At 44.9% G+C, this 26,263-nt stretch overlaps 1 protein-coding gene across 1 annotated transcript in view; it reads right to left on the bottom strand.

Annotated features, from left to right (window-relative positions):
- Positions 1-25,923, bottom strand: part of ndrg3b (ndrg family member 3b) — a 97,609-nt gene extending 71,686 nt beyond the window's left edge. The window contains exon 1 of the mRNA XM_068048570.1: positions 25,658-25,923. Within this exon, the coding sequence (XP_067904671.1) occupies positions 25,658-25,918 (261 nt within the window). The 5' untranslated portion in view covers positions 25,919-25,923. The remainder of the gene's footprint in view (positions 1-25,657) is intronic.
- Between the last annotated feature and the right edge of the window lie 340 nt (positions 25,924-26,263).

The raw sequence follows: 26,263 nt of genomic DNA, 5'->3' as shown, positions 1-26,263 counted from the left end.
AAGCTCTTGTTGCGATCACAGACCAGATGAATGTTGAGGGAGTGGAAGCCCTTCCTGTTGATGAATCTCACTGACTGCCTCGATGACCACATGGATGCAAACAACGATGCCCTGCACTTGGGGGAAATCCAGCGAGACCCGATGGCCTTGGTCCCTGTGAGGGCTAGTCTGTTTTGAAAGGAATGTGCTGTTCAGCTCTGGCAAAATGAGGGAGTCCGTGACCAGTGAGATGCAGTGATGTACAGCTGCTATTGAGATGCGACTAAGGTCTGCAGATGATCCCTGAAAGGAGCCAGAAACAAAGAAGCTCAAGGCCGCAGTGACATTGACAGTCACTGGCAGGGCATGGAGACCAGTGTTGTAAGATCTTTGGTGACGAGGGCACAGATGTCTGTGACCACCTATCTGGAGAGTCGTATTATCCTGTGGCACTGGTTCTGGGTCATCTCCAGGTAGCTCCATCTTCAGCGTTCAATTCTGTGTTGAGGGTTTGGCCTCTTTTGCCTTCCTGCCCTTCTTGCCTCTCCTGTGCTCTCCTGATGCCTGGGATTCTACTCTTCCAGCAGAGAGTGTTGCCCCTCATCACCACTGTGCCCAAGATTTGACAGTTGTGTCCCCATTGCCAGCTGCAGCCTTCCTTCTGGTCAGGTAGCTGCCCATTGTCCTTTCCCCCCTGCTCTTCTACCCCATGATGCCAGGGGGAGGTGATGACCCCATTCAAAGCCCAGGCACGGAGTTCCCACTCTCCCTGCCTCCTGTGCAGCACTAAGGGCACCCTCTTTCAATGCACAGTCCCCCTTTGCCCTGCTGGCCCTCTTATGGGGCCAGGGTGATTTCCGAGGGTAGCCATGATTGGCTCCCCACTCTTTACCCGCCTGCCTTCAGGTGGTCAGTTTCGGAAGGCGCGGGTTTCTTGTCTGCCCCTCTAAAAACTTAAAAAGTTGCCCATTGACAAGCTCTTTAAAAAGCTTTTTAACTGATTTAATTGGTCTCAATTGGGAGGGGAGTGGGATCCCTGTCCTGCCCTCCCTCCGCCCCGGTGATTATTGCCGGTGCCCTGACATTGGGACGCCGGTGTTTTCAGGCCCCCTCCTCGCAACCCCCTCCATTCCCACCTTCGGGGAGGCCCTGAAAATTCAGCCCCGCGTCTCAAGCTAATAGCCTTTCATCATTTCTTGAAGGGTCATCCGTCTATAAGCATTCATGCTGTTTTTCTCTCTCCGCAGATGCTGCTGTCTGACCTGCTGAGTGTTTCATAGAAACTAAAGCAAAGAAACAGGCCATTTGGCACAATAAATCTACGCCAGTGTTTATGCTCCATAGGAGCCTCCTCCCAACTCTACTTATTCTCACCCTCTTCCTTTCTCCCCCATGTACCTATCTCGCTTCCCCTTAAATGCATCTATGCTATTTGCCTTAACTACAGTTTGTGGTAGCAAATTCCATGTTCTAACCACTTTCGGGGTAAAGCAATTTCTCCTGTTAAATGCCTGGGGATATTTTACGACATTGAAAGGCGCTGTACAACTACAAGTTGTTGTTGTCACTATTGGTGACAATCTTGTACTTATGACTCTGATGAAAGGTCATTGACCTGAAAGGTTAACTCTGTTTCTCTCGCCACAGATGCTACCGAGTATTTCTAGCATTTTCTGTTTTCGTTTCAGATTTCCAGAAACTGCAGTATTTTGCTTTTGTTATATTTACGGCCCCTAATTCTGGCCCCCCAACAAGTGGCAACATCTTCTCTTTGTCTACCCTATCAAACCCCTTCATAATTTTGAAGCCCTCTAATCGGTCACCCCCTCAGCCTTCTCTTTTCTAGAGATGGATAAGATGCAAATCCAACTTCAGGTTTGGCTATCTGTAGAGATGTCACCCCGGTGAGACAGCGGGCAACAGAAAATAGTCAAAGAACAAATTAGATTGTGCTCATCCACATTGCAGTGTCTGGTTCAGAATCTCCCCCACCCCCATTTTGTTTTCTCTCCACTGCGAAACGGGTAGCTGACCTGCTCCTGCTAGTTCTCCGCAGCAATTTCTATTTTTATTTCAGGTTTCCAGCATCCATAGAATTTTTCAGAGATCATGGATGTGTACGTAGGAGATTTTTCTTTTATTTGTTCATGGGATGTGAGCACCGCTGGCCAGGCCAGCAATTTTTGTCCATCCCGAATTGCCCTTGAGAAGGTGGTGATGAGCCACCTTCTTGTACCGCTGCAGTCCATGTAGTGCGGGTACACCCACAGTGCTGTTAGGAAGGGAGTTCCAGGACTTTTACCCAGTACGATGAAGGAATGGCGATATAGTTCCCAGTCAGGATGGTGTGTGACTTGGAGGCGAATGTGTAGGTGGTGGTGTTCCCATGCGTTTGCTGCCCTTGTCCTTCTAGGTGGTAGCGGTCACAGGTTTAGAAGGGGCTGTCTAAAAAGCCTTGACAAGTTGCTGCAGTGCATCTTGCAGATGTGCCAGCAGTGGACAGAGTGAACGTTTAAAGTGATAATTGGGTTGTCAATCAGGCAGGCTGCTTTATCCTGGACGGTGTCGAGCTTCTTGAGTGTTGTTGCAGCCGCACTCATCCAGGCAAGTGGAGAGTATTCCATCACACTCCTGACTTGTGCCTTGTAGATGGTGGACAGACTTGGGGAATCAGGAGGTGAGTTACTTGCTACTGGATTTCCAGTCTCTGACCTGCTCTTGTAGCTACAGTATTTATATGGCTAGTCGAGTTAAGTTTCTGGTTAATGGTAACCCCCAGGATTGTTGATGGTAGGAGATTCAGCTTTGGTAATGCCATTGAATGTCAAGGCAAAGTGAACTCCTTCTCATTGGAGATGGTCAGTGCCTGGTACGTGAATGCTATTTGCCACTTATCCACCCAAGCCTAAACGCTGTCCTGCACGTGGGCACGGACTGCTTCATTGTCTGAGGAGTTGTGAATGGAACTGAACACTGCAATCATCAGTGCACAACCTCACTTCTGACCTTATGCTGGAGGGAAGGTCACTGATGAAGCAGCTGAAGATGTTCGGGCCTAGGTCACTACCCTGCGGAACTCCTCAGGCGATTGACTCCAACAACCATAACCATCTTCTTTTGTGCCAGGTATGAATCTAGCTAGTGGAGAGTTTCCCACCAACCCCCGCCTCCCCACCCCTGATTCCAAGTGACTTCAATAAATGCTTGGAGATGCACATACAGTGTGCTGTAGCTCAGTTGTATATTTCAAATTATCTGATGATTCAAAATGTTTAGCACCATATTCCCACTTTGCTGGGTTATACAAAATTATTCAATAATTCACATTTCTTCAGTGGAAAAACTGACTAGATTGCTACTAGACTGCACTCCAGATGCTACACATTATCTAAATCAAATTTCTACGCCACACTAATATAAAGCTGGAATGTTTATTATTTCTTGATTGACTTTCTCACAAAGCCAGGATTTTCTGTTCTGCAACCTGTCCTGTAACTAACCCCAAGTACTCAAAGTGCGGAGCGACTACACCATACAAAAAGCACACACCTGACTTTCATTGCAGAATACATTATGTTTTACATTGTGTAATCTTCCTGTCCTTCGAATACAATGCATCTTCGAATGCGTTCTGAGGGGTGCCACAGATGAGTTTTATTTTAAAATTTAGATTTGAATCTCACCCACCTTTTTTTTTTAAATCCCCTTCAGTAGTTTTACTACCCCCAGACTTAAGAGGTTTCAGCCACAAACATTTGATGTCATGTTTTCCATTTACGGACATGCTCTTTAAACTCTTCTTACAAGAATGCAAGAAGATTAAGTCTGAGAAATGGTTGTCTGTCCTACTGAGGACCTGCTCTTTAATATCCCATACTTCCCAATCTCCTTTGACTGTTGCCCATTTTTTATGGCTTTGCTGCCCCACCTGACAGATTATTGCAAAAATCTATCACTCTTTTTGAGTGACTTTCTTTAAAGGCCTGCTACCCGACCTGAACCCGACGACGTGCGTCGGGCTCGGGTGGGGTCGCTCTTTCGGGTCTGCCTTCGGCCTCAGGTCGGACACACAAACTAAGTATTGCTGGTAAGTGTTAAAAGTAAAAAACCTACCTGAGCTGGGTGTCCGGGACATCAAGGAGGCAAACTCAGAGTCTGCGCAGTGAGCGTCTCTATGATGTCATCACGCTCATGCTGCAGCTTCCTGCAGATTCGGAGTCACAAGGTAGGTAAAGGGAACATTCCGGTGGTCGGGTCGGGCTCAGGCTCAGGTTGGGTCGGGAAAAAATGGAGGGACTCGGGCCAGGTCAGGCTCGGGTCCGATGCAGTTCTGTCGGGTTTGGGTCGGGTTTTTTTTTCCCTGACCTGAGCAGGCCTTTAATGTTCTTGCCAATATTTATTTTAAATCTCTGTCCTGTACTTTATTTTGAGTGTGCTGTGAATATTCTCAATATTGTTTTCAAGTGCCTCCATGGCCTTACCTCTCTCCATCTCTAATCTTCTCCAGCCCTACAACCCTCCGAGATACCTGCAATCCTCCAATTCTGGCCTCGTGAGCATCCCCAATTTTAATCGCTCCATCATTGGCGGCCGTGTTTTCAGCTGCTCAGGCCCTAAGCTCTGGAATTCCCTTCCTACTAAACCTCTCTGCCTCTCCATTTTGTTTTCCTCCTTGAAGCCACTCCTTAAAACCTACCTTTTTAGCCAAGCTTTTGGCCATTTGCTCTAATATCTCCTTATGTGGCTCAGTATCATATTTTATTGTATAACATTCTTGTGAAGTGCCTTGGGACGTTTTATTATGTTAAGAGTGCTACATAAATACAAGTTGGTGTTGGTATATTCCAGGTTAACTTATCTACATACATCAATAAGATACTTCCTTTCTAGACTGTAGAGCTCAAATGTATCTAATATTTCCTCATAACACCCCCCCTTTACACTCAGGATTAATGCGGTTGTCTAGGATTGAGCACAATACTCCAAAGGAAAGATTGAGCAATCCACTTCAAAGCTCTTCAGAGACTTTGCTCTATTGTCTAGTTTTATACATCCCAGCATTCTGCTCTTATACATAAATATTGCTTTGGCTCATCGGCCAGACATTAGAAGTGATTAATTACTCCCATTCCCTTTCTGTCAATTCAAACCCATTCGTTATATACTCAAGATGCTTACATATAACGTACAGTGCAGAAACAGGCCATTCAGCCCACTTGTCCATGCTGGTGTTTATACTCCACACGAGCCACCTCCCAACCCTCTTCATCTAACCCCATCAACACATCCTTCTATTTATTTTCTCCCTTGTTTCTCTAGCTTCCCTTTAATGCATATCTATGTTACCCGCCTCAATCACTACGAAATGCTTTATATTCATCAGTCTGCAGGCTATCTGTCCAAATGCACAGTGGGTCCAAATTATTCTGTAATGATTTTTGCTGCTATCTGTCCCCATCGCTCTCCCTGTTGTCATCAGCAAATTAAAGCAGCTCATATTTCATGATATCCAAGTTACTGCCTAGATTAAAAACAACAGGCCCGGATACTGAGCCCTACAGGATTGACGCAACACCTATACCCATTCTGGTAATCCTACTCTCACGAATCCCCTCTACCTCCAACCTAGTGACCAGGTTCTACTTGGATTCATGTGGCTTTTAGTTTAATTACTAATCTTTTGTGGGTGTGGGCCAAGTCCAAAAAAAGGGACCTCCACTATATAACGCACTCAGGAAAATAAAAGGTTTATCACAAATAATTTCCTTTCAGTCAATCAATTTTCTATCTTATTACATGCTTCCTCCAGCCGACAACAGGACACGTTTGTTCATTTTCCCTCGTTATTGATATTCAGTGAATGGATTTGTAGTTGCCTGGGTCAGATTGGAATACAGGTACCGTATTAGACTTTTTTCTAAAATCCTACAGATCTTCCCTCCGTTGCCCAATACTTGCTCCATGAGTGTAACCAGCATCAGACAAATTTCCTCCCTGGTCTCGCTCAACATGAATTGGGGTTGAAAATGATCTGGCCTAACTGGTTTGAAGATTTGAGTTGTGCTGAAAGGTGTCACAGAGCCATCCTTGAACAAAAGTACAGAAAAATCTATTCCTGTTGTTTTGTAAACACACGACACAATGACTTGCTTTCAACTAGAATTATCACTGCGTTGCTTTTGTGAGTCTCTACAGGAAGTACAACTTGGGCTTTGCCCCCTCATCAAAATCCTCCTTGAATAAATTTGACCGTAGATGTCAACACAACACTGTTGTACTGTGAAATGAAATGCTTGTGAATCTCAGACACATACTGTCTCTCAAGCCTAGTTGTCTCTGACCACACTTAATTAATTTTCAAATCCCTCCACGGCCTCGCACCTCCCCGTCTCAGAAACTTCCTCCATCCCTACAACCCTCTGAGATCTCTGCACTCATTCAATTCCGGCCTCTTGATCCCTGATTTTCATCACGCCACCATTGGCAGCCGTGCCTTCAGTTGCCTAGGCCCCAGGCTCTGGAATTCCCTCTCTGCCTCTTTAGGTCTCTCTCCTCCTTTAAAACACTCCTTAAAACATACCTCTTTGACCAAGTGTTGGTCACCTGCCACAATATCTCCTTATGAATATAAGGGAGTAAATTAAGGGTAAGTCATGGGAGGGCAACTCGACAGCGTGGAGTGCTCCCCCTGTGCAATGTGGGAAGTCAGGGACACTTCCAGTGTCCAGGGTGAACATGTATGCAGGAAGTATCTCCAGCTGCAGCTACTCGAAATCCGCATTTCAGATCTGGAGTGGCAGCTGGAGACGCTGTGGAGCAACCGCAAGGCTGAGATCATTGTGGATAGCACGTACAGGGAGGTGGTCACACCGCAGGTAAAGACTGCTCTGGCAGAAAGGGAATGCGTGACCGCCAGGCAGAGTAGAAGAACTAGGCAGGTTTTGCAGGAGTTCCCTGGGTCCATCTCCCTATCTAACAGATTTTCTGCTTTGGATACTGTTGGGGGAGAGCTTCTCAGGGGAATGCAGCAAGAGCCAAGTCTGTGGCACCATGGATGGCTCAGCTGCACAAGAGGGGAGGAAAAAGAGTCGGAGAGTTATAGTGATAGGGGATTCTATCATGAAGGGTACAGATAGGCTTTTCTGTGGCCGCAAATGTGACTCCAGGATGGTATGTTGCCTCCCTGGTGCTAGGGTCAAGGATGTCACGGAGCGGCTGCAGAACATTCTGAAGGGGGAGGGTGAACAGTCAGAGGTCATGGTACACATTGGTACCAACGTCATGGGTAGAAAGAGGGATGAGGTCCTGCAACAAGAATTTAGGGAGCTAGGTAGCAGATTAAAAAGCCGGACCTCAAAGGTTGCAATCTCTGGATTATTCCCGGTGCCACGTGCTAGTGAGTCTAGGAATAGGAGGATAGAGCAGATGAATGTGTGGCTGAAGAGATGGTGCAGGAAGGAGGGATTTCGTTTCATGGATCACTGGGTCTGTTTCTGGCGAAGGTGGGACCTGTACAAGTTTGTTGGGTTGCACCTGAACTGGAACGGGACCGACCTTCTTGCTGGGAGGTTTGCTAGTGCTGTTGCAGGGGGTTAAACAAATTTGGCAGGGGGATGGGATACAGAGTGGAGGTACAGTAGGGAATGATGCACAGTCAAATATAGAAGAGAAAATGAGTCAGTCTGGAAGGCAGGACAAATATAGACCTGTTAAGGAACAAGCGAATAATGCAATGCTGGATTGCATCTATTTTAACACAAGGATTCATACTAGTAAGGCAGATGAATTGAGGGTGTTGATTAACACATGGGAATATGATATTATTGCTGTCACAGAGACATGGTTGATGGGAGGACAGGACTGGCAGCTCAATATTCCAGAGTATAGAATCTTCAGGCGGGACAGGGGAGGGGGTAAAAGAGGTGGCATTGCCCTGTTGATCAAAACGTCAATTACTGCAGAAAGGAGGGATGATATCTTAGAATGTTCCTCAAATGAGACCATAGGGTAGAACTTAAAAACAAAATGGGGGCAATCACATGGCTGAGATTGTACTACAGGCCTCCAAACAGTCAGGGAGAGATAGAGGAGCAGATATGTAGGCAAATCTCAGAGCGGTGTAAAAATAATAGGGCAATAATAGCAGGGGATTTCAACTTCCCCAATATCAACTGGGATAGTCTTAGTGCAAAAGGTTTAAAGGGGTTGGAATTCTTTAAGTGCATACAGGAGAGCATTTTGAGCCAGCACGTAGGAAGGCCCACAAGAGAAGGGGCAGTACTGGACCTAATCCTAGGGAATGAAGCCGAACTAGTGGTAGACGTGTTAGTGGGGGTGCATTTCGGGGATAGTGACCATAACTCTGTGAGATTTAAGGTAGTTATGGAAAAGGACAAAGAGGGACCGGAAATAAAAGTACTGAATTGGGGGAAGGCCGATTTCAATATGATAAAACAGGATCTGGCCAAAGTAGACTGGGAGCAGCTCCTTGTAGGAAAGTCTATGTCAGACCAATGGGAGTCATTCAAAAAGGAAATAGTGAGAGTTCAGGGCCAACATGTACACATAAAGGTGAAGAGTAGGACCAACAAGTCCAGGGAACCCTGGATGTCAAGGGATATAGAGGATTGGATAAGGGAAAAAAAAGGATGCTGATGGCAGATTCAGAGGGCTGAAAAGAGCAGAGGCCCTAGAGGAGTATAGAAAGAGTAGGGGTGTACTTAAAAAAAAGTAATGGGCGGCAGTGGTTAGCGCCGCAACCTCACAGCTCCAGCAGGCCGGGTTCAATTCTGGGTACTGCCTGTGCGGAGTCTGCAAGTTCTCCCTGTGACCTTGTGGGTTTCTGCCAGGTGCTCTGGTTTCCTCCCACAGCCAAAGACTTGCAGGTTGGTAGGTAAATTGGCCATTATAAATTGCTCCTAGTATAGGTAGGTGGTAGGGGAAGTGAGGGAAGGTGGGGATGTGGTAGGAATATGGGATTAGTGTAGGATTAGTACAAATGGGTGGTTGATGGACGGCACAGACTCGGTGGGCCGAAGGGCCTGTTTCAGTGCTGTATCTCTAAGTAAAAATAAATGTGACTTGGTGTCAATTTTTGTTTGATAATTGCTCGTGAAGCTCCTTGGGATGTTTTACTATGTTAAAGACACTATATGCGTTGTTGTTAATTAATTGTGAATTAGGCAGTAACTGTGGGTAGTACACAGCTCCACAGATGATCTATAATTGGCATCACTTTTAAAATGCACAAGAGAGTCAGCAGACTTTAAAATCAGCAACATTGTCTAATGCAATGGATGATGCAGGTAGCACATCACCTGTAACTATCTACTCTCAATGTGTGAAATGGTTAATAGAAGATTCTTTCTGTGCTGAATCATCAGCCCAAGTGGCTCGTGGTGATTTCTGGTTGTGTATTGTCAGGACTAGAAGCATCAGGACTTGAGATGAACTGAGTCTTTACCAAAATCACTAAAATGGTCATCGCTATCTGGTCACTATCACATTGCTGTTTGTGGGAGCTTGCGGTGTACAAATTGGCTGCTGTGTTTCCTACATTACAACAGTGACTACACTTCAAAAAGTACTTCATTGGCTGTAAAGCACTTTGGGGCATCCCGAGATTGTGAAGAGCACAGTTATTTACTAAATAAGCCTGGTTCGTTATCTACCTCCATCACAAAGCAGCACCTCCCATTTGTGCCTGCAAGTAAACGGAAATGTGCTCCAGTCGCTGTCGGATAAATACGCACCTGCTCCAAGCAAAACACAAGCTGACAAGATCACCCCCAGGGAAGTTACAGCACATAATCACTCGGTTACTCAATTTTTCTGTCCATTTCCTTCCAAGTGAGGAATTGAGTTAGGCAATAAAATAAATTGAGGATTAAATTTCCTAATAGGCTATTTCTATCTGCAAATGGCTAAAACCTTGATCCTAACAGAATGCCACTTAACAAAGTCATGATGTTTATAATGAGAATATATAAACTGCAATTGTGATAAAATACTTCCCCCCAGTCCCTCTCATATGTGGAAGACACTGACTCATTCTGGGGGTATGGTTCAATGGGCTCTTGCACTCTTCTATTCTACATAGAATGGTTACAGCACAGAATGTGGCCATTGGGCCCATCATATCTGTGCCAGCTCTCTGCAAGAGCAACTCAGCTAGTCCCACACCCCAGCTCTTTCCTTGTACCCATGCAAATTTTTGCCCTTCTGGTACTTATCCAATTCCCTTTAGAAAGCCAAGGTTCAATCTGCCTTAACCACCCCTTCTGGTTGTGCATTCCAGATCGTAATCACTTGCTGCGTAAAAAAGATTGGCAAGAACCAATGGTGACTTGTAAATCACCTTAAATCTGTGCCCTCTGGTTCTCAACCCTTCCGCTAATGGGAACAATTTCTCTTCGTCCATTCTGACTAGACCCCTCATGATTTTAAACACCTCTAGCAAATCTCCTCTGAATCTAATCTTCTCTGAGAAGCACCCCAACTTCTCAAATCGATCCTCGTAAATGAAGACCCTCTTCCCTGGAACCATTCTCGCAAATCTATTCTGCGAGCGGAAACAGGCTCTACGACTCGACTGAGTGCAATTCTGTCCTTGCTTGCCAGCCAGGCAGGCTCAGTTCCCAGAGAGTCTTTAGATGATGACCAGGAGCAGGAACTGGCCGTGTTTTCCCCATCCTCACCCAAGGCAGCCAATTACAGCATCCCAGCCATTGCCCTCAACTAAAATCAGTGAGCACAGTACAGAAAGACTAACATTTATACACCGCCTTTCACAACCTCAGGGCATCCTGAAGCACGTTTCAGCCAATGAAGTACTTTTCAACTGCATCGACCATTGTAAGGAATGGGACACCAATTTGCACACAGCAAACTCCCTCAAAACAGATGGTCAGGTTATTAGGTGTTGGTTGAAGAATAAACCTCAGCAAGATAGAACTTTCCTGCTGTGTGGCTCACTCGGTCAAACAGTCACTCGAATCATCAGGGAAGCTAGAAGCATCGTCTTTACTTAAAAGTTTACACACCACCACCACCTTCTCAAGGGAAATTAGGGATGGGCAATAAATGCTGGCCTGGCCAGCGACGCCCACATCCCATTAATGAATTTTAAAAAACCATGGGCTGGATTTTTAGCCCCCAACAGGGCCAGGAACAGAGGCAGATGGGCGCGGAATTTTGCGACGCTGGCCTGTGTGCCAGTTCCATGACTCCGTCCCACCCATGGGCCATTTTCTCAGAGATGGGATGAGGGGTGGCAGGGCTACCGCCCGCATCGGCTAGTCAATTGACCAAACTGGAGGCCTGCTAACAGAGGGTGACTGGGATTTTCCAGCCAGCCCCTAGGTTCCCAGAGGCGACGGGGGACAGTTTAACTGACTGGAGGGGGTCTCCTAGCAGCAGACTGGGAAGGGGGGGGGGGATTGACCAGCACTCCAGGCAGGCTTAGAGGCCTTCCCTGCCTGCCTGGGTGCAGCAGAAGCCACCTCAGTCGCCCTGTGAAGGGGCTCCCCCCACCCACCCCCCGTTCACTGGTGGCCCAACTGCAAAGTTTAAACTTTAATTCAAAGTTTGAAAACGTTGCAGAGTGGGCATCTCCATTTTAAAGTGCCCTCTCCTTCACTTACCTGCCTTGGCATCCTGCATCCGACTGGCCCTCCAGTCGTCCTTCATTGGACATCAAAGTGGCCCTCTGGCAATTAATTGATTGCTCTGGGGAAAAATCACAATTGTTCCCAGCCCAAGTTGGGTTCCATGGCGGTGGGGGGGTGCGGGGGCAGGGGTGCCGAGAGGTCGGAGCGGCAGCAGCCGCCAAGGAGACCAAAACCGGGATTCCTGGTCCCGATCTACCCGGTGGCAAGGAAGCTCCATGTCATCACACTGCCACTCTGCAGTGGGACCACACTTCAAATACTGAAATTACCTGTTTGCATACATTTTAATGAAATTTGTCGTGATCCTACCAGCCGTTTGTAATCTTCAACTCAACATGCGGCACTCAGGTGCCCTCACGTTCCCGCCCTTGAAAAGCTGGCACCACTGAGGCGAGAGTCCTCGGTGCTTGCAAAGGTTGGTAGGTAATACCCTGCTCTTCTTCACTTCTGCAGCGAACTCATTAAATATAAGTAGCCAGAAATGAGTGGGGGTGGCAGTGAGGGGGGAGGGGGGTTTGCAACTCTACATCCATTAATCAGGTATTGGCAAGGGGCGTGGAAGGAGTGAATGCTGCATGTTTTGCACAGAGGAGGTGGGGTAGGTGCCAACTCTGCATCTTTGGAACTGTCTGCAGGCTGGCAGCCTTTCAAAAATGCTCCTGTCTCAGGTGATGCCATTCACTGCATTGGTGAGGCCGCCCTCGTGTCGTGATTTTGGTGGGGGGGGGGGGGGGGCAGCCACGTGCATATATTAATGAGCCACCGGGCGCAAGATCGCGGTGGTGTGGATTGCTTCCCCAAACATTGCGGGCTTCTGATCCCCATTAGAGCCTGATGGCAGAGTTCAGAAATTCAAAAACCAGCCACAGAATGCACACAGATGGACCGAGCTGCCAATATCCTCTCATTACTGGTCTTATTTTTCCACTCCCCCTTACTTCCTGCTCTCTCATTTAAGCTCTGCACAAACTCTTGCCAAGTCTGCTGCTAGTAGTGTGGGAAAGGTCTACAGAACGAAGTAAATGACAGCGTGAGGGAAGGAATGTGCGGAAAAGGGAGTAAGAGACAGGGCAAAAACAGAGCACTTGCTTGTCTCCATTTCCTGCCATCTGTACTCCCATTCTGCTCTCAGCTAGGATCAACCTGCAGGAGAACTTGGTTTGGCTTCCAGCAGACGAGCACTTGCATAAGGGCTCAGCAATCCATGTTAGTGAATTATAGAAGCTGCTGCACAATTTCGCCCCATAAAGTTAAAAAAGAACTTACATTTTCAATCTGGGCATTTCAAAAGAGAATGGAATAATAAAATCATTTACTCTTCTTGAACCCTTGAGCAGTAATGGCAATTACAATCTCATTCAGGGCAAGGACAACTGTAAAGAAAAACACTTCCATTTATGAAGTGCCCTATTACCTCTTTCCAAGATATTTCAAAGCAATTCACACAGTGAAAACTTTGATGTGCAGTGACTGGTGAAATGAAGGCAGACACAACCAATTAATTTTTTTTCTTGTTTGTTTGGGAGATATGGGTGTCGCTGGCCAGGCCAACATTTGTTGCCCTTCCCTAACTGTCCTCGAGAAGGTGGTGGTAAACTGCCTTCTTGAACCGCTGCAGTCCATGTGAGGTAGGTACACCCACAGTGCTGGTCGGAAGGGAGTTCCAGGATTTTGAACCAGCGACAGTGAAGGAACGGCGATATAGTTCCAAGTCGGGATGGTGTGTGACTTGGACGGGAATTTGCAGGTGGTGGTGTTCCCATACATCTGCTGCCCTTGTCTTTCTAGTTGGTAGAGGTCACAGGTTTGGAAGGTGCTGTTGAAGGAACCTTGGTGAGTTGCTGCAGTTCATCTTGTAGATGGTACACACTGCTGCCACTGTGCGTCAGTAGTGAAGGGAGTGAATGTCGAATTTCATGGATGGGATGCCAATCAAGCGGGCTGCTTTGTCCTGGATGGTGTCAAGCTTCTTGAGTGTTGTTGGAGCTGCACTCATCCAGGCAAGTGGAGAGTATTCCATCACACTTCTGACTTGTGCCTTGGTGCACAGGCATTGGGCTGAATTCCCAGCCTCTGACCTGCTCTTGTAGCAACAGCATTTATGTGGCTAGGCCAGTTCAGTTTCTGGTCAATGGTGACCCCCCAGGATGTTGATAGTGGGAGATTCAGTGATGGTAATGCCATCGAATGTCATGGGGAGATGGTTAGATTCTCTCTTGTTTGAGATGATCATTGCCTGGCACTTAAGTGGAAAATAACATTCGTGCCACACATCAGCCCAAGCCTGGATGTTGTCGAGGTCTTGCTGCACATGGGCATGGACTGCTTCAGTATCTGAGGAGTCACGAATGGTGCTGAACATTACACAATCAACCGTGAACATCCTCACTTCTGACCTTATGATGGACAGAATGTCTTTAATGAAGCAGCTGAAGATGGTTGGGCCTAGGATTTCCCTGAGGAACTCCTGCAGTAATGTCCTGGGACTGAGAAGATTGACCACCAACAACCACAACCATCTTCCTTTGGGCTAGATATGACTCGAACCAGCGGAGAGCTTTCCCCGATTCCCATTGACTCCAGTTTTGCTAGGGCTTCTTGATGCCTTGATATTGAGAGCAGTCACTCTCACCTCACCTTTTGAGTTCAGCTCTTTTGTCCATGTTTGGACCAAGGCTATAATGAGGTCAGGAGCTGAGTGGCCCCGGCAGAACCAGTATCAGCGAGCAGGTAATTGCTGAGTAAGTGCTGCTTGATAGCACTGTCGACGACCCCTTCCATCACTTTGCTGATGATAGAGAGTAGACTGATGGGGCGGTAATTGGCCGGGTTGGACTTGTCCTGCTTTTTGTGCACAGGACATACCTGAGCAATTTTCCACATTGCCAGGTATATGCCAGTGTTGTACCTGTACTGGAACAGCTTGGCTAGGGGTGCTGCAAGTTCTGGAGCACAAGTCTTCAGTACTACTGCCGGATTATCGACAGGGCCCATAGCCTTTGCAGCATCCAGTGCCTTCAGCTGTTTCTTGATATCACATGAAGTGTATTGGATTGCTGAAGACTGTCATCTGTGATGCTGGGGACCTCAGGAGGAGGCCGAGATGGATCATCCACTCGACACTTCTGGCTGAAGATGGATGCAGATGCTTCAGCCTTGTCTTTTGCATTAATTGATGGCAAAATTTTGCAAAATCAATCATACAAATCACAGAATGATCAGCACTGAAGAAAGAGGCCATTTGGCCCATCTTGCCTGCACCAGCTTTTTCAAAGAACTATCCAATCACTCTCACTCCGCTACTCTTTCCCCATAGCCCTGCAATTTTTAAATTTTGAGTATTTATCCAATTCCCTTTTGAAAGTTAGTAAATCTGCTGCCACCACCCTTTCATGCAGTGCCTTCCGGATCACAACAGCTCACTGTGTAAAAAGTGTTTTTATCGTGTCGCCTCTGGTTCTTTTGCTAATTATCTTGGATCTGTGTCCTGTGATTAATTAATTTTTTGCCACTGGAAACGGTTTCTTCTTATTTAACTCTAATAAAATCTTTCACGATTTTGAACACCTCTACCAACTCTTCCCTCAACCTTTTCTGCCCTAAGGATCTTTCTTTATGATGTTGGCTAAGGAAGAAATGTCAGCCAGGACAGGGTGAGAACTCCTCGCTCTTCAAACACCAGCATGGAGTCTCAGTACTGAAAGTATCAGCCTAAATTATAAGCTCAACTCCTGGTGCAAGGCTCAAACCCTTTATCTTCTGACCCACTTACCTACTACGTTGAGCTATAAATAAGGATGCTGTGCTCTGAAGTCTCATCTTTGACTTTTCTCGCAGATAACACACCCCAATCCACAATCTGTAACCTCACAAAGCCAGTCTTGTAGTCATATTAGCAATCTCCCTTATTTCCTGGGGTCTAAAATGATCTTTACCAATTGGCATGACCCATTCTACAGTCTACAGGTTCTTAAAACCCAATATTAATTAACCACCACTTCTTTATTTATCTTGCCTTCTCTTTAGTGGTTGTATACCATGGGTGTAGGTCTCTACATTAAAAAAGGACCTTTTCCCCCCAACTCGCTTGCAAAAAAGTAAACTTACTTGAAATTAACCGGAGAGGATGAATCCTACGTGCAATGAAATCTATCATATAGATAGAGGAAGTAGCCAATAAGTTAGAGAAAAGCTGCAATAGACAATGAACGGGCCAAATTTCAACTGTATATGGGATTCCAGGGATCTTAACTGTGCTTAGTGGACCACAGTCCGAGATTCCACCTATTTTTCCATGAAGAATGATAAAAGCAATGGCATTGCCTATAATATACAAAGGAACAGCTGTTCCTTATAATCCACGATGGTCAAATGGATGTGGAGGGAACAAAAAATACTCTCTGCATCAGGCCACTTCGAGACTTAAGCACAAAATCTAGGCCGACACTCCAGTGAACTATTGAGGGAGCTCTGCACTGTCAGAGGTGCTGTCTTTTGGGTGAGTTGTTAAACCAAGGCTCATCTGGACGTAAAAGATCCCATGGCACTATTCAAAGAAGAGCAAGGAGGTTCTCCCTCATGTCCTGGCCAATATTTATCCCTCAACCAACATTACTAATACTTTATTTGATCATTATCACTTTACTGTTTGTGGAAGCTTGCTGTGCACAAATTGCCTGCTGCAGTTCCTACATTACAACAGCAACTACAATTCAGAGATTACTTCATTGGCTGTAAAGCACTTCGGAATGTCCAGTAGGTCATGAAAGGCGCTATACGAATGCAAGTTCTTTCTTTCTTTTCATCAGATTTTTAAAAATTCTTTCATGGGATGTGAGTGTCACTGCCAAAGACAGCATTTGTTGTCCATCCCTAATTGCCCTTGACAACTGACTGGCTTGCTAGGCCATTTCAAAGTGCAGTTAAGACTCAACCACATTGCTGTGGATCTAGAGTCATATGTCGGCCAGACCAGGCTAGGATGGCAGATTTCCTTCCCTAAATGACATCAGTGAACCAGATAGGTTTTTTGCAACAATTGATGATAGTTTATCGGCACCATTACTGAGAATAGCTTTCAATTCCAGATTCGATTTTCTTTTTAATTAATTGATTTAAATTCCACCAGCTGTCATGGCGGGATTTGAACCCTTGTCCCCAGGGCATTAGCCTGGGCCCCTGGATTACTAGTCCACTGACATTACCACTACACCACCATTTCCCCCCACTCAGCCCGAAGTGACAACTGATGGAGTAAATAGGAAAGGTATGTAGGAATTGATGGGAGCTAAAAAAAAAATGGCTTCAGCCTCGCTACATCGAATCAAAATTTCTTCCAATTCATTCAAGACTTGATGTCAAACTGACAGTTGGGGATATCTTTGCAACAATTGTTTTCTACCTTTGGTACCCAGAACCAGCAACAAGCACTCACAGATTGATGGAAAACAAGAGGAGGTAAAGGAAACAGGGATCACATGGAGACCAAATAATCTAACAGGATGGTCTTAAGGATGTTTCTGAAGGCAAGGATAGAGGCAACAAGGCAGAGATAATGAAGAATGAAATTCTAGAGGATAGGACATGGTGGCTGAAGGTGGCGGAGATGATGAAGAATGAAATTCTAGAGGATAGGACATGGTGGCTGAAGGTGGCGGAGATGGAGCAAGGAATGAGAGATGTATTTTATGAATGGTGGAAAACATCAAGGACATAATTGTTGAAATCCAGCTGATGGGTTAATAGAGTGTGGATTAGGGTGTCAGAGGTAGAGGTGGAATGGAAAATGTTGCAGAAGTAAATGGAACCGATATTGGCGGTTGGTTGGTGGGGGGATGGGAACGCTGGGAGGAGGCTCAGCACAAGAGCGAGCACGTGCAAAGTGCTGCATCTATGAGTCTAGGCTTAACCTGAGGTAGATGGAGTCAGACCAAAGACATGTTGGTGTTTGCATGGGTTAGGTTCTGCATAACACAGGTAACATACGGGAAATATGCCTTAACCTAACTATACTGTACAGGAAACACTTGGAATGGATTGCCTGTGGAGGCAAAATTCCTGGAGTCATTTAAGAAACAACTAGATGCGGCAACGAGGGAACTTTAGGGTCCAATGGAGGAACTAAAATGAGCTAAGGTCTTCCTCATCCAGAATTTTCTTGTGATACAATATTTCCATCTCTCACATTAGCTTCTCTGGAGACTGGAAATGTAACGTCAATCTGTACATAATTATGGTCAGTTTTACATTGGTGAAATATTTGGCTCCCTCTCTATTGGAAAACCTTTGTACAAACATCATCTCTGTAATACACACCCTTAAGACCTACTCTGAGACTCAAAGGCAGCAAACAGAGGGTCGACTGTCGACCATATTGCATTTGGAAACATTTGAGGGCAATTGATTCAACTCTTCCAGTTTTATTTTTCCTCACTGGCTGAAACTGCCAACAATCACATCCATACCTTTCAATTATTTTTATCCCAGTGATTCCATGCAGCAGGAGTTCAGGAATGAACCACACATCACAGCTTCATGCAATTAATTTATACAAGGTCAGATGATGTTTCACGGTTAAGAATACATTTCCATGGGCAAACGGATTGATGACATCAGCTGATAATCCCCTCAACTGTTCCCTGGCAGCAACCAAAGAGCTATATCTACATGGGGGTCTCTCCATCATTAGGATATCAATATAGGATATAGTAATAGCTTGTATGCTCTCCAAGTATCTATTTCTCCATCTTTCCACCTTCCTGTGGTGTTACCTCTGCCTCAGTTGGTAGCACTCTCACCTGAGTCAGAAGGTTGTGGGTTCAAGTTCAACTCCAGAGACTTGAGTTCAAAATCTAGGCTGACACTGCTAGTGCAGTATTGAGGGAGTGCTGCAGTGTCAGAGGTGCCGTCCTTTGGATGAGACACTAAATTGAGACCCCGTAATGCTCTCTCCTAAAAGATCCCATACCATTGTTTTGAAGTAGAGCGGGGTGGGGGTTTCACCCTGTGGTCCTGGCCAATATTTATTCCTGTACCAACATCAGTAAAAACAGATGTCCTGGTCATTAACACTTTGCTGTTTGTGGGATCATGCGGCGCACAAAAAGCTGTTTGTTTCCTACATTTCAAGTGACCCATGTTCCTTCTAAGTTGTGTGGGTGAGCAGCTGTGCAACAATCCAGAACTTACCGCGTAGGGAACAAACAGGCTGCGCACAACCAACGCTCCCTTTAAGAAGCGCGCATGCACGGCCTCACAACAATCTTAAAAGGGACCAGCACAATGCAACAAGCAAAGAGACATTGGAGGGAACATTGGTAACTACAGTTCAAAAACTACATCATTGGCTGTAAAATTGTTTGGGACATCCTGGGATCGTGAAAGGTGCTACAGAAATGCAGGTTATTTCCTTTTTTCCCCAACCCCTCTCATATCTTCAATCTTTTACCTTCTTTTTCTCTCTGACGGTTTAAACCTCTCCATCTTTCCATTGTCCCTCTTCCTTGACAATATCTCAAAACTCCACAGCTAATCAAAAAAAAAATATTCCCTCATATCTCCATCTCTTACACTCAACATCTGCTCTTTTACCCTCTGCCTATACTGGAATATTTATTCTGCAAAATTTATGTTCAAAGCTAAGGCAGAATGTGTTAGGGACAGAACATGAAAATAACCAGGCTTATCCCTTGTAACTATCTAACTTTCAGCTGTTCTGGGAAAGGTGCAGAGCACAGCATTCACAAATAAAACTAATGAGTGTTCTTAAGGAGAGGGTCAGCAACCGTAGCTGATAATTCAGTCCATGTATTTTAACAAAAAGAGATGCCAACCAGCTGATAATCACCCACAAACTATATAGAATTGATGTTAATACAGAAGTGGGCCATTCCAACTGACATTGCTGTAATTCACTGCCAGCGATAGTTATTTTCTCATTTTTTATAACTTTCTCCCTAGAGTGTGTTCTGTGAACAAGCTGCCCGTCTTTCACCTTCAAATAACCATTAAAATAGAAATTCTCAATTTTTATTATCACACATAGAAGTGCGAATGTTTCAGAAGTGCTTGTGACTGGTCAGTTATTCCCACCCGACTTACATCCTATCAGAAAATATCAAGCTTCCAAATACTAGTGGTCTCTCCCAAGGATAGTAGTTGTTTCCTGGAGAATAAATGAATCTCATGGCCCCTGCTATTAAATTTAAACCCAAGAATATCTCCCCCACTCTCTCTCTTGTCGGTCCTCTAAACAGCTTCTTCACATTGCTGAGGCTGTAGGTTAGCTAAAGGGGCTGCTGAAGTCTGCAGGGTCCAAGAATGCAGCTTCCAAGAAATGATGACCATAGTATATGGCTAGGGTACAGCTTAACCAAGACTCATATTTACTCACATAGGGAAAATAGAAATCTTGCATTTATATAGCACATTGTAAAATATCCCAAGGCACTTCACAGAAGCATAATTCAGAAAAAAAATTGACACCATGGTGAAGAAGGAGACATTGGAATAGGGAATCAAAATCACGGTACAAGAAATCGGTTTTAAGGTCTTTAAAATTATGAAGGAGTTTGATCGGGTAGACGTAGAGATGTTTCCGCTTCTGGGGGGAGTCGAAAACTAGGGGCCATCAATATAAGGTAGTCAGTAATAAATCCAATAAGGAATTCAGGAGAAACGTCTTTAGACAGAGAGTGGCGAGAATTTGGACCTTGCTACTACATCGAGTGGTTAAGACAATTAACGTAGATGCATTTAAGGGGAAGATAGATAACCACATGAGGGAGAAACAAATAGAAGATGTTGATAGGATGAGATGAAGCAAAATGAGGAGGCTCGAGTAGAGCATATACACCAGCATAGACCTGTTGGGCCAAATGGCCTGTTACTGTGTTGTAAAATTCTTTGTCTTAAAAGGAGGAGAGGTGGAGATAGCCTGCTGTTTCCTTCAGAGGTAGTGAGGGCCAAAGTCTGAGACTAGGAGCTCTAACAGATTAAACATGATCACTTTCCAATCATGTTGTGTCATCAGATTGGACCAATAATACCTCTTGATCTCCACAGATCAGCCAGCTGTCCATAAACAGATACAAAACCAGGCTAGACAGCGGATGACCAATGTTTTTTTAATATAATTGCAGGGTCGCTCATGGTAAATCAGAGATTATGCTGCTTCATGAGAGGGCTACTGTACACTTTAATGTACAATGTCTTATTCTGTTGCCAAGATGGATCTTTCATATCCATTTAGAGCCAAAATATCAAACTGCAGAAAGACATTCAAGTCATTTAAAGGCTAATTACTCTCAGGTATGTCCGAAGGTGCATTAGAGGAGCTATTACTGGGAAGAGTCTCTGTAGATTGGCAACTGCTTGTAAATCTCTAGCTCTTCCTAGAAGGTTAAGAAGTTATTTGAATGAAGTTTACAAGATGCAGGGGGGAGGGGTTGGTGGAAGCGAGAAAGAAACTATTTCCGTTGGTTGGGGAGGCTAGGACTAGGGGATATAGTCTAAAAATTAGAGCCAGACATTTCAGGAGCAAAATTAGCAAACACTCCTACATCCAAAAGGTGGTAGAAATTTGGAACTCTCTTCTGCAAATGGAAATTGATGCTAGATCAATTGTAAATTTTAAATTTGAGATTAATAGGTTTTTGTTAACCAAAGCTATTAAGGGATATGGGGCAAAGTTAGGCCACAGATCAGCCATGCGCTCACTGAATGGCAGGAACAGGTTCGAAGGGTTAAATGGCCTCGCCTGTTCCTAAAGCTAAATGAAAGCAGATGAGCACTGACTATCATTTTTATACTTTTTCCAAAAAAAGTGACAAACGTACCACCATTGAGTTGCTCGACCTCATTTATACTGTTTGCAAAAACGGCATTCTGTGTTAATGTATGCCTCGACTTAACTGCTCTTTGGGTAACACGTCCCACACGGGGGCTGGGGGAGGTAGATGGAGTGTGTGTACATGTAGGCAGTAAGGTAAATCAGGGCGCAGTGGGGAAGCAGGTTTGTAATAGATAGATCATGGCAACAGGATCACCATAAGCTAAGGAATTGAGAACTACAGCTTCCACACATGCTGAGGTTGAAAGCCCCAATCTCCATCACTCTGGTAATCAGCTGGATGGTTGCCATGGTGCTCTGCTTCAAATTTGATCATAACAACCACAGCCACAGCCAGTCTCTGAATGATATTCCTTTATCAAGTACAGGTAGTTCATTTTAAATATCAACTGGGAATTTGATGCAATTTTTTCCTCTACGAGAGGTCAATAACATTGCCCATTGTCAGCACACATTGCTGACTTCTGCTCCCTTGACTCTTCACCACATCATTGCACCTGGAATCAGTATCTGGAAAACAAGAGCTTCCTTTGTGCCTTATTTTCTTTGCTCCTCTCTTCAAGGTACCTGTTGCATTGGTAGGATCCTAGCATACTCCATTACTCTGCCACTGTGGTTTGTGCGTGAGCCATGACCTCAAGTCTTGGCAGGCTATCTGACTGCAATGGGCTCCCTAAACAAGGAAAAGCCGGTCATGACCCAACATTCACACATGAAGCAACAAGTGATTAGCTATGGATCAGGAGTGGGAACCCCAACTGATTTTTCCCTCCCTTGTCTGAAGGCACATGGAAGACACATACCACTAACTGTGATCACTAGCATAGTAAAACTTCACAGGAGCATTATTAAACAAAATTTAACACCTAGCCACATAAGGAAATATTAGGACACATGATCAAAAGCTTAGTCAAAGAGTTGGATTTTAAGGAGCATCATACAGAAGGAGAGAGAGGTGGAGTGGGAATTCCAGAGTGTAGGGTCAAGGCAGCGGAAGGCACGGCCACCAATGGTGCAGCGACGAAAATAGGGGATGCGCAGAATTGTGGCCAGAATTGGAGGAGCTGTCTTTTGGATGGGACGTTAAACTGAGGCCTCATCTGCACCCACTCTGTTGCATTGGAGTGTCAGCTTTGAATTTTGTGCTCAAGTCCTGGAGTGGGACTTGAACCTGGAATCTTGTGGCTAAGAAACAAGAGTATTACTAACTGAGCCACGACTGACATGGCTGAAAGGCAACTGTTTTGTGTATATTTGGTAGTATCCATTGTTGGTTTATACTCCATGGAGATTGTGACTTTGGCACTTTTTCCAGGTTTCTCCTCCTTTTCGGGTTCGCTGTACCACTGCTAAGTTAACAAGCTACTGAGTACTTGGTACCCCCACCCATACCTCTATTCTCTAGCTGGCTAAAGTCAGGTGTCCCATCGCTTCTCAGCATAAAGGTTGCAGATGCAATCCAATCTAAAGTTGTACTTAAAATAGTCCTTAAAAAAGATTATAAAGCCATTTCAATTTGTTACCAGGTAGAGTATTAATTGTGACCATCACTTAGCCAGACCTCAAAGCTGAAAGAGGAATTACTCACTGGCTATGATGTAGAAGGAGTATGAATTGCTTTAAAAATGTACAAAATGCGATAATGATTCAATATTGAAGTTATAAGGCATCACTTTCACTGAGCTTGGCCTCCAGATTGCGTTTGGCCTAAACAAAAATCAAGTAAACAAAATTGATTGGGACTGTGTTATTAGACGTGCAGTGCTATTTTTGAAACTGCCAACAGAAAAGAAATTTCTGTCTTGTGAGCCAGTAATTCCTGCTGAAAAATGCTCCTTCACAATGTTAACAGCACCACCAAGGTTAAGGAACAACACAAGGATTCATATATAATTAAGCAATGCCGAGACGCTTATATAATTATACCTTTATCAATAACAATTAAAATTCCTCGATCACTGACTCGTCACATGATACAATAAACGAGAGCTTGTAATTACTGTTCTTCCCCACCCACCCTTGTCATGTGAGGACTTTATGATCAACATATTTGAAAAGTAGTTACATATCCCCTCCTGACACTATCAAATAGCCTGGAAAAAACACAGGGCTCACAAAGTGAAAGGTGGCCAGTAGACATCCACTAGCACCTATGAAACTAAACTAACATCTTCGGACGGGAAAGAATGTGCTCCTGCTGGACAGTTCATGCCTCATGGCAATAATACAGCAATATTTCTTTCTACTCCTGAAAGCCCTATAAGCATGTCTTTCCCTATCCAATATTCTGAAATGAGATAAAAAGCACAAATAAACCACAATTACACAACAACGGTCAAGAAGCATTTAAGAACATATCTGCCGAATACAAAACCTGAGGCGCCAAGATTAATCCCCAGTCTGTGCTATATTAGTAGATTACAGAGAAGCACTACAATTGGTTACAGTGCCCATGGGAGACAGGTGGGGGGGGGGGGGAATATCAGGCAGAGTTTCTGCTCCTGATCATTATCCAGTGATCCTTGTGCATTGACACAATACAGGGTCAGATTCAGGTGTGATGCATTCTCTGGTTAAACAGCCTACCAACACTCTGCGTTTAGGCTCACCACCAAGTGACCGCAATGGAACCATACCCCAGTGCAAATCATCGAGCCGAGGAGAAAAAATTGAAGCAGAAAAATTGTGATCGCCTCACACCTAATCCCAAACAACTTGCTTTTAAATAGCCTTTAACATAGTAAAGGCTATGACCTGCTGAGCCAATATTTTTTGTTTTTATTTAAGGAGCCAATAGGACAGATGACCAAAAGCTTAGTCAAAGTGGTCGGCTTTAAATGAGTGTTTTGAAAGAACAGAGAGAGGTGGAGAGGTTTAGGAGGGAATTTCAGAGCTCAGGGTCTACACAGCTGAATGCAGGGCCATCAATGTGAAGGAATTGGGGGGAGGGGGGGTTGTGTGGTTGCGGACTCTCTGCTGTCACTGATCATCAGTGCCACACATTCTATGCCCATCAAGTAACAACAGGTGAGATGTTCCAGGGCACTCAGAGATCTCTTGGTCCCTTCCCGTTGCTAATGTGGTCTACCCTGACCCCAACTCTTAACAGGTAGTCTCAATTTCTGCGGTATTTTTCAGAACTCCTCTCCTTCCTGGAGGTCAACAGCCAGCTCTTCATAAGTAGTAAAAAGTAGCCTAAGGAAAGGATTATTAACTCTAGACACAGTGGGGAACTATTAACCATCACTGCACCTCAAAGACAGAATTATATTGTATTCACCACCGTCCTCTCCAACAAGGTCAAATCGAGCAAGGTGAAAAGATGTTGTTGAGATGCAGACTGATACAGAACTATTAAATACTTCTGTGGGGTACGGGGAAGCTCACTAGAATTTACGACGCCTGCAATCTCGTCTTGAGTTTGGGAAGCTACGTGATCAAAGGAGACAGAGCAGAGTACAGGAGAATGCAACTGTGCACACTAGGTGTCAGCGTCCTTGATAATCTCTCCGGCTAATGTCACAAAGAAGGTGGAAAGAGAGGGAGAGTAGAAACGTGCCGTGTCTGTGCTAAAATACAGTCTGAATCAGATCCAAGATCAGCATGCAAAACATTGCAGTAAAGAGTCCAAGTCTAGCTCCTTGTACATTTCATTGACAAACGGCTGGCGCATCAATTTCCTTCTGTCTCTTGTTAATCTCCGAGAGAATCGGACGGGTACAATTGAAGGAGAGGGGAGTTTATCACCCAACAGTCATCAACGTTTCCCCATTCATTCCTCCTAACAAAACCCCTGCCCACCAGGAACACAAATCAACAGAGAAAAATGAACATTAATTTTTGCATAATCTTAAATTAAGCGATTACTGTCTTTTCTACATCTCTCCCCCTCCCTCCCTCCCCATAAGTTGTTCATCTATCTCGGGCACTGCTGAAAATACTTTAGCTTTTTTTTTCTTGGCCCAATGTGTATGATTTCTGCTTAAAGTCGAACTATTTCCATCTAACTCATTTCTTGCAACCAGGCAATCTAATTCCAGCGGCTGTGGAAGGAGAGATTGACACGTTTGGACTGAATGGGACATGTGTCCGATTCAATGTATCCATTTCTCAACATTCCATTCTGTCTAAATTGATACAAAATGTATCAGATACTCACCGACTGCACAGCAATGGAAAGCCCCTGGGATATCGATGGTGTTGTTGTCTCACTCCACGTTCTTCTTGTCTTGGTCGCTGCTTTTGCCCTCTGATAGGAACGGAACCGATCCTCACTCCGACTGAGCAAATGCGTCACGGCTCCAGCAAGCGGAGGGAGGAGAATTGGGTGAAAATGGGGCGGCAACACAATCCAGACAGGAACCAGCCGCAATGAGAGAAAGCTTGAGTCACTGTGGCAACGGAGGTCTACCCCGCCCATCTCTGTTGTCTCTATCCCGGAAAATCATACAGTGACTGCTATTGCTCCACCTCCAAACACTGCATCTGTACCACCATTAAAACTTCCACTCGTTCCTTTACTCTACAAACGCTGCAAAAACAAAAGGTTTAAAATGGGGGGAGGGGGGGATCTATTAAGAACAATTGTGGATGCTGGATAAAGATCATAAGGCTAATTCAAATTTAAAAACACTGCCAATGTTGGAAAAGCATTGTTTATTTGCGGCAGGTTAGAACATTTTTTCAAAGGCAGGTTTGAATTTAAGTAGTATTGTTATCACCTCTCTCAGATTGGTCAAATGGCCAGTTAATTGTACATCGCAAA

Source organism: Heterodontus francisci, chromosome 16 (assembly GCF_036365525.1).
Source record: "Heterodontus francisci isolate sHetFra1 chromosome 16, sHetFra1.hap1, whole genome shotgun sequence".
NCBI lineage: Eukaryota > Metazoa > Chordata > Chondrichthyes > Heterodontiformes > Heterodontidae > Heterodontus > Heterodontus francisci.
This window is presented reverse-complemented; position numbering and strand designations above follow the sequence as displayed.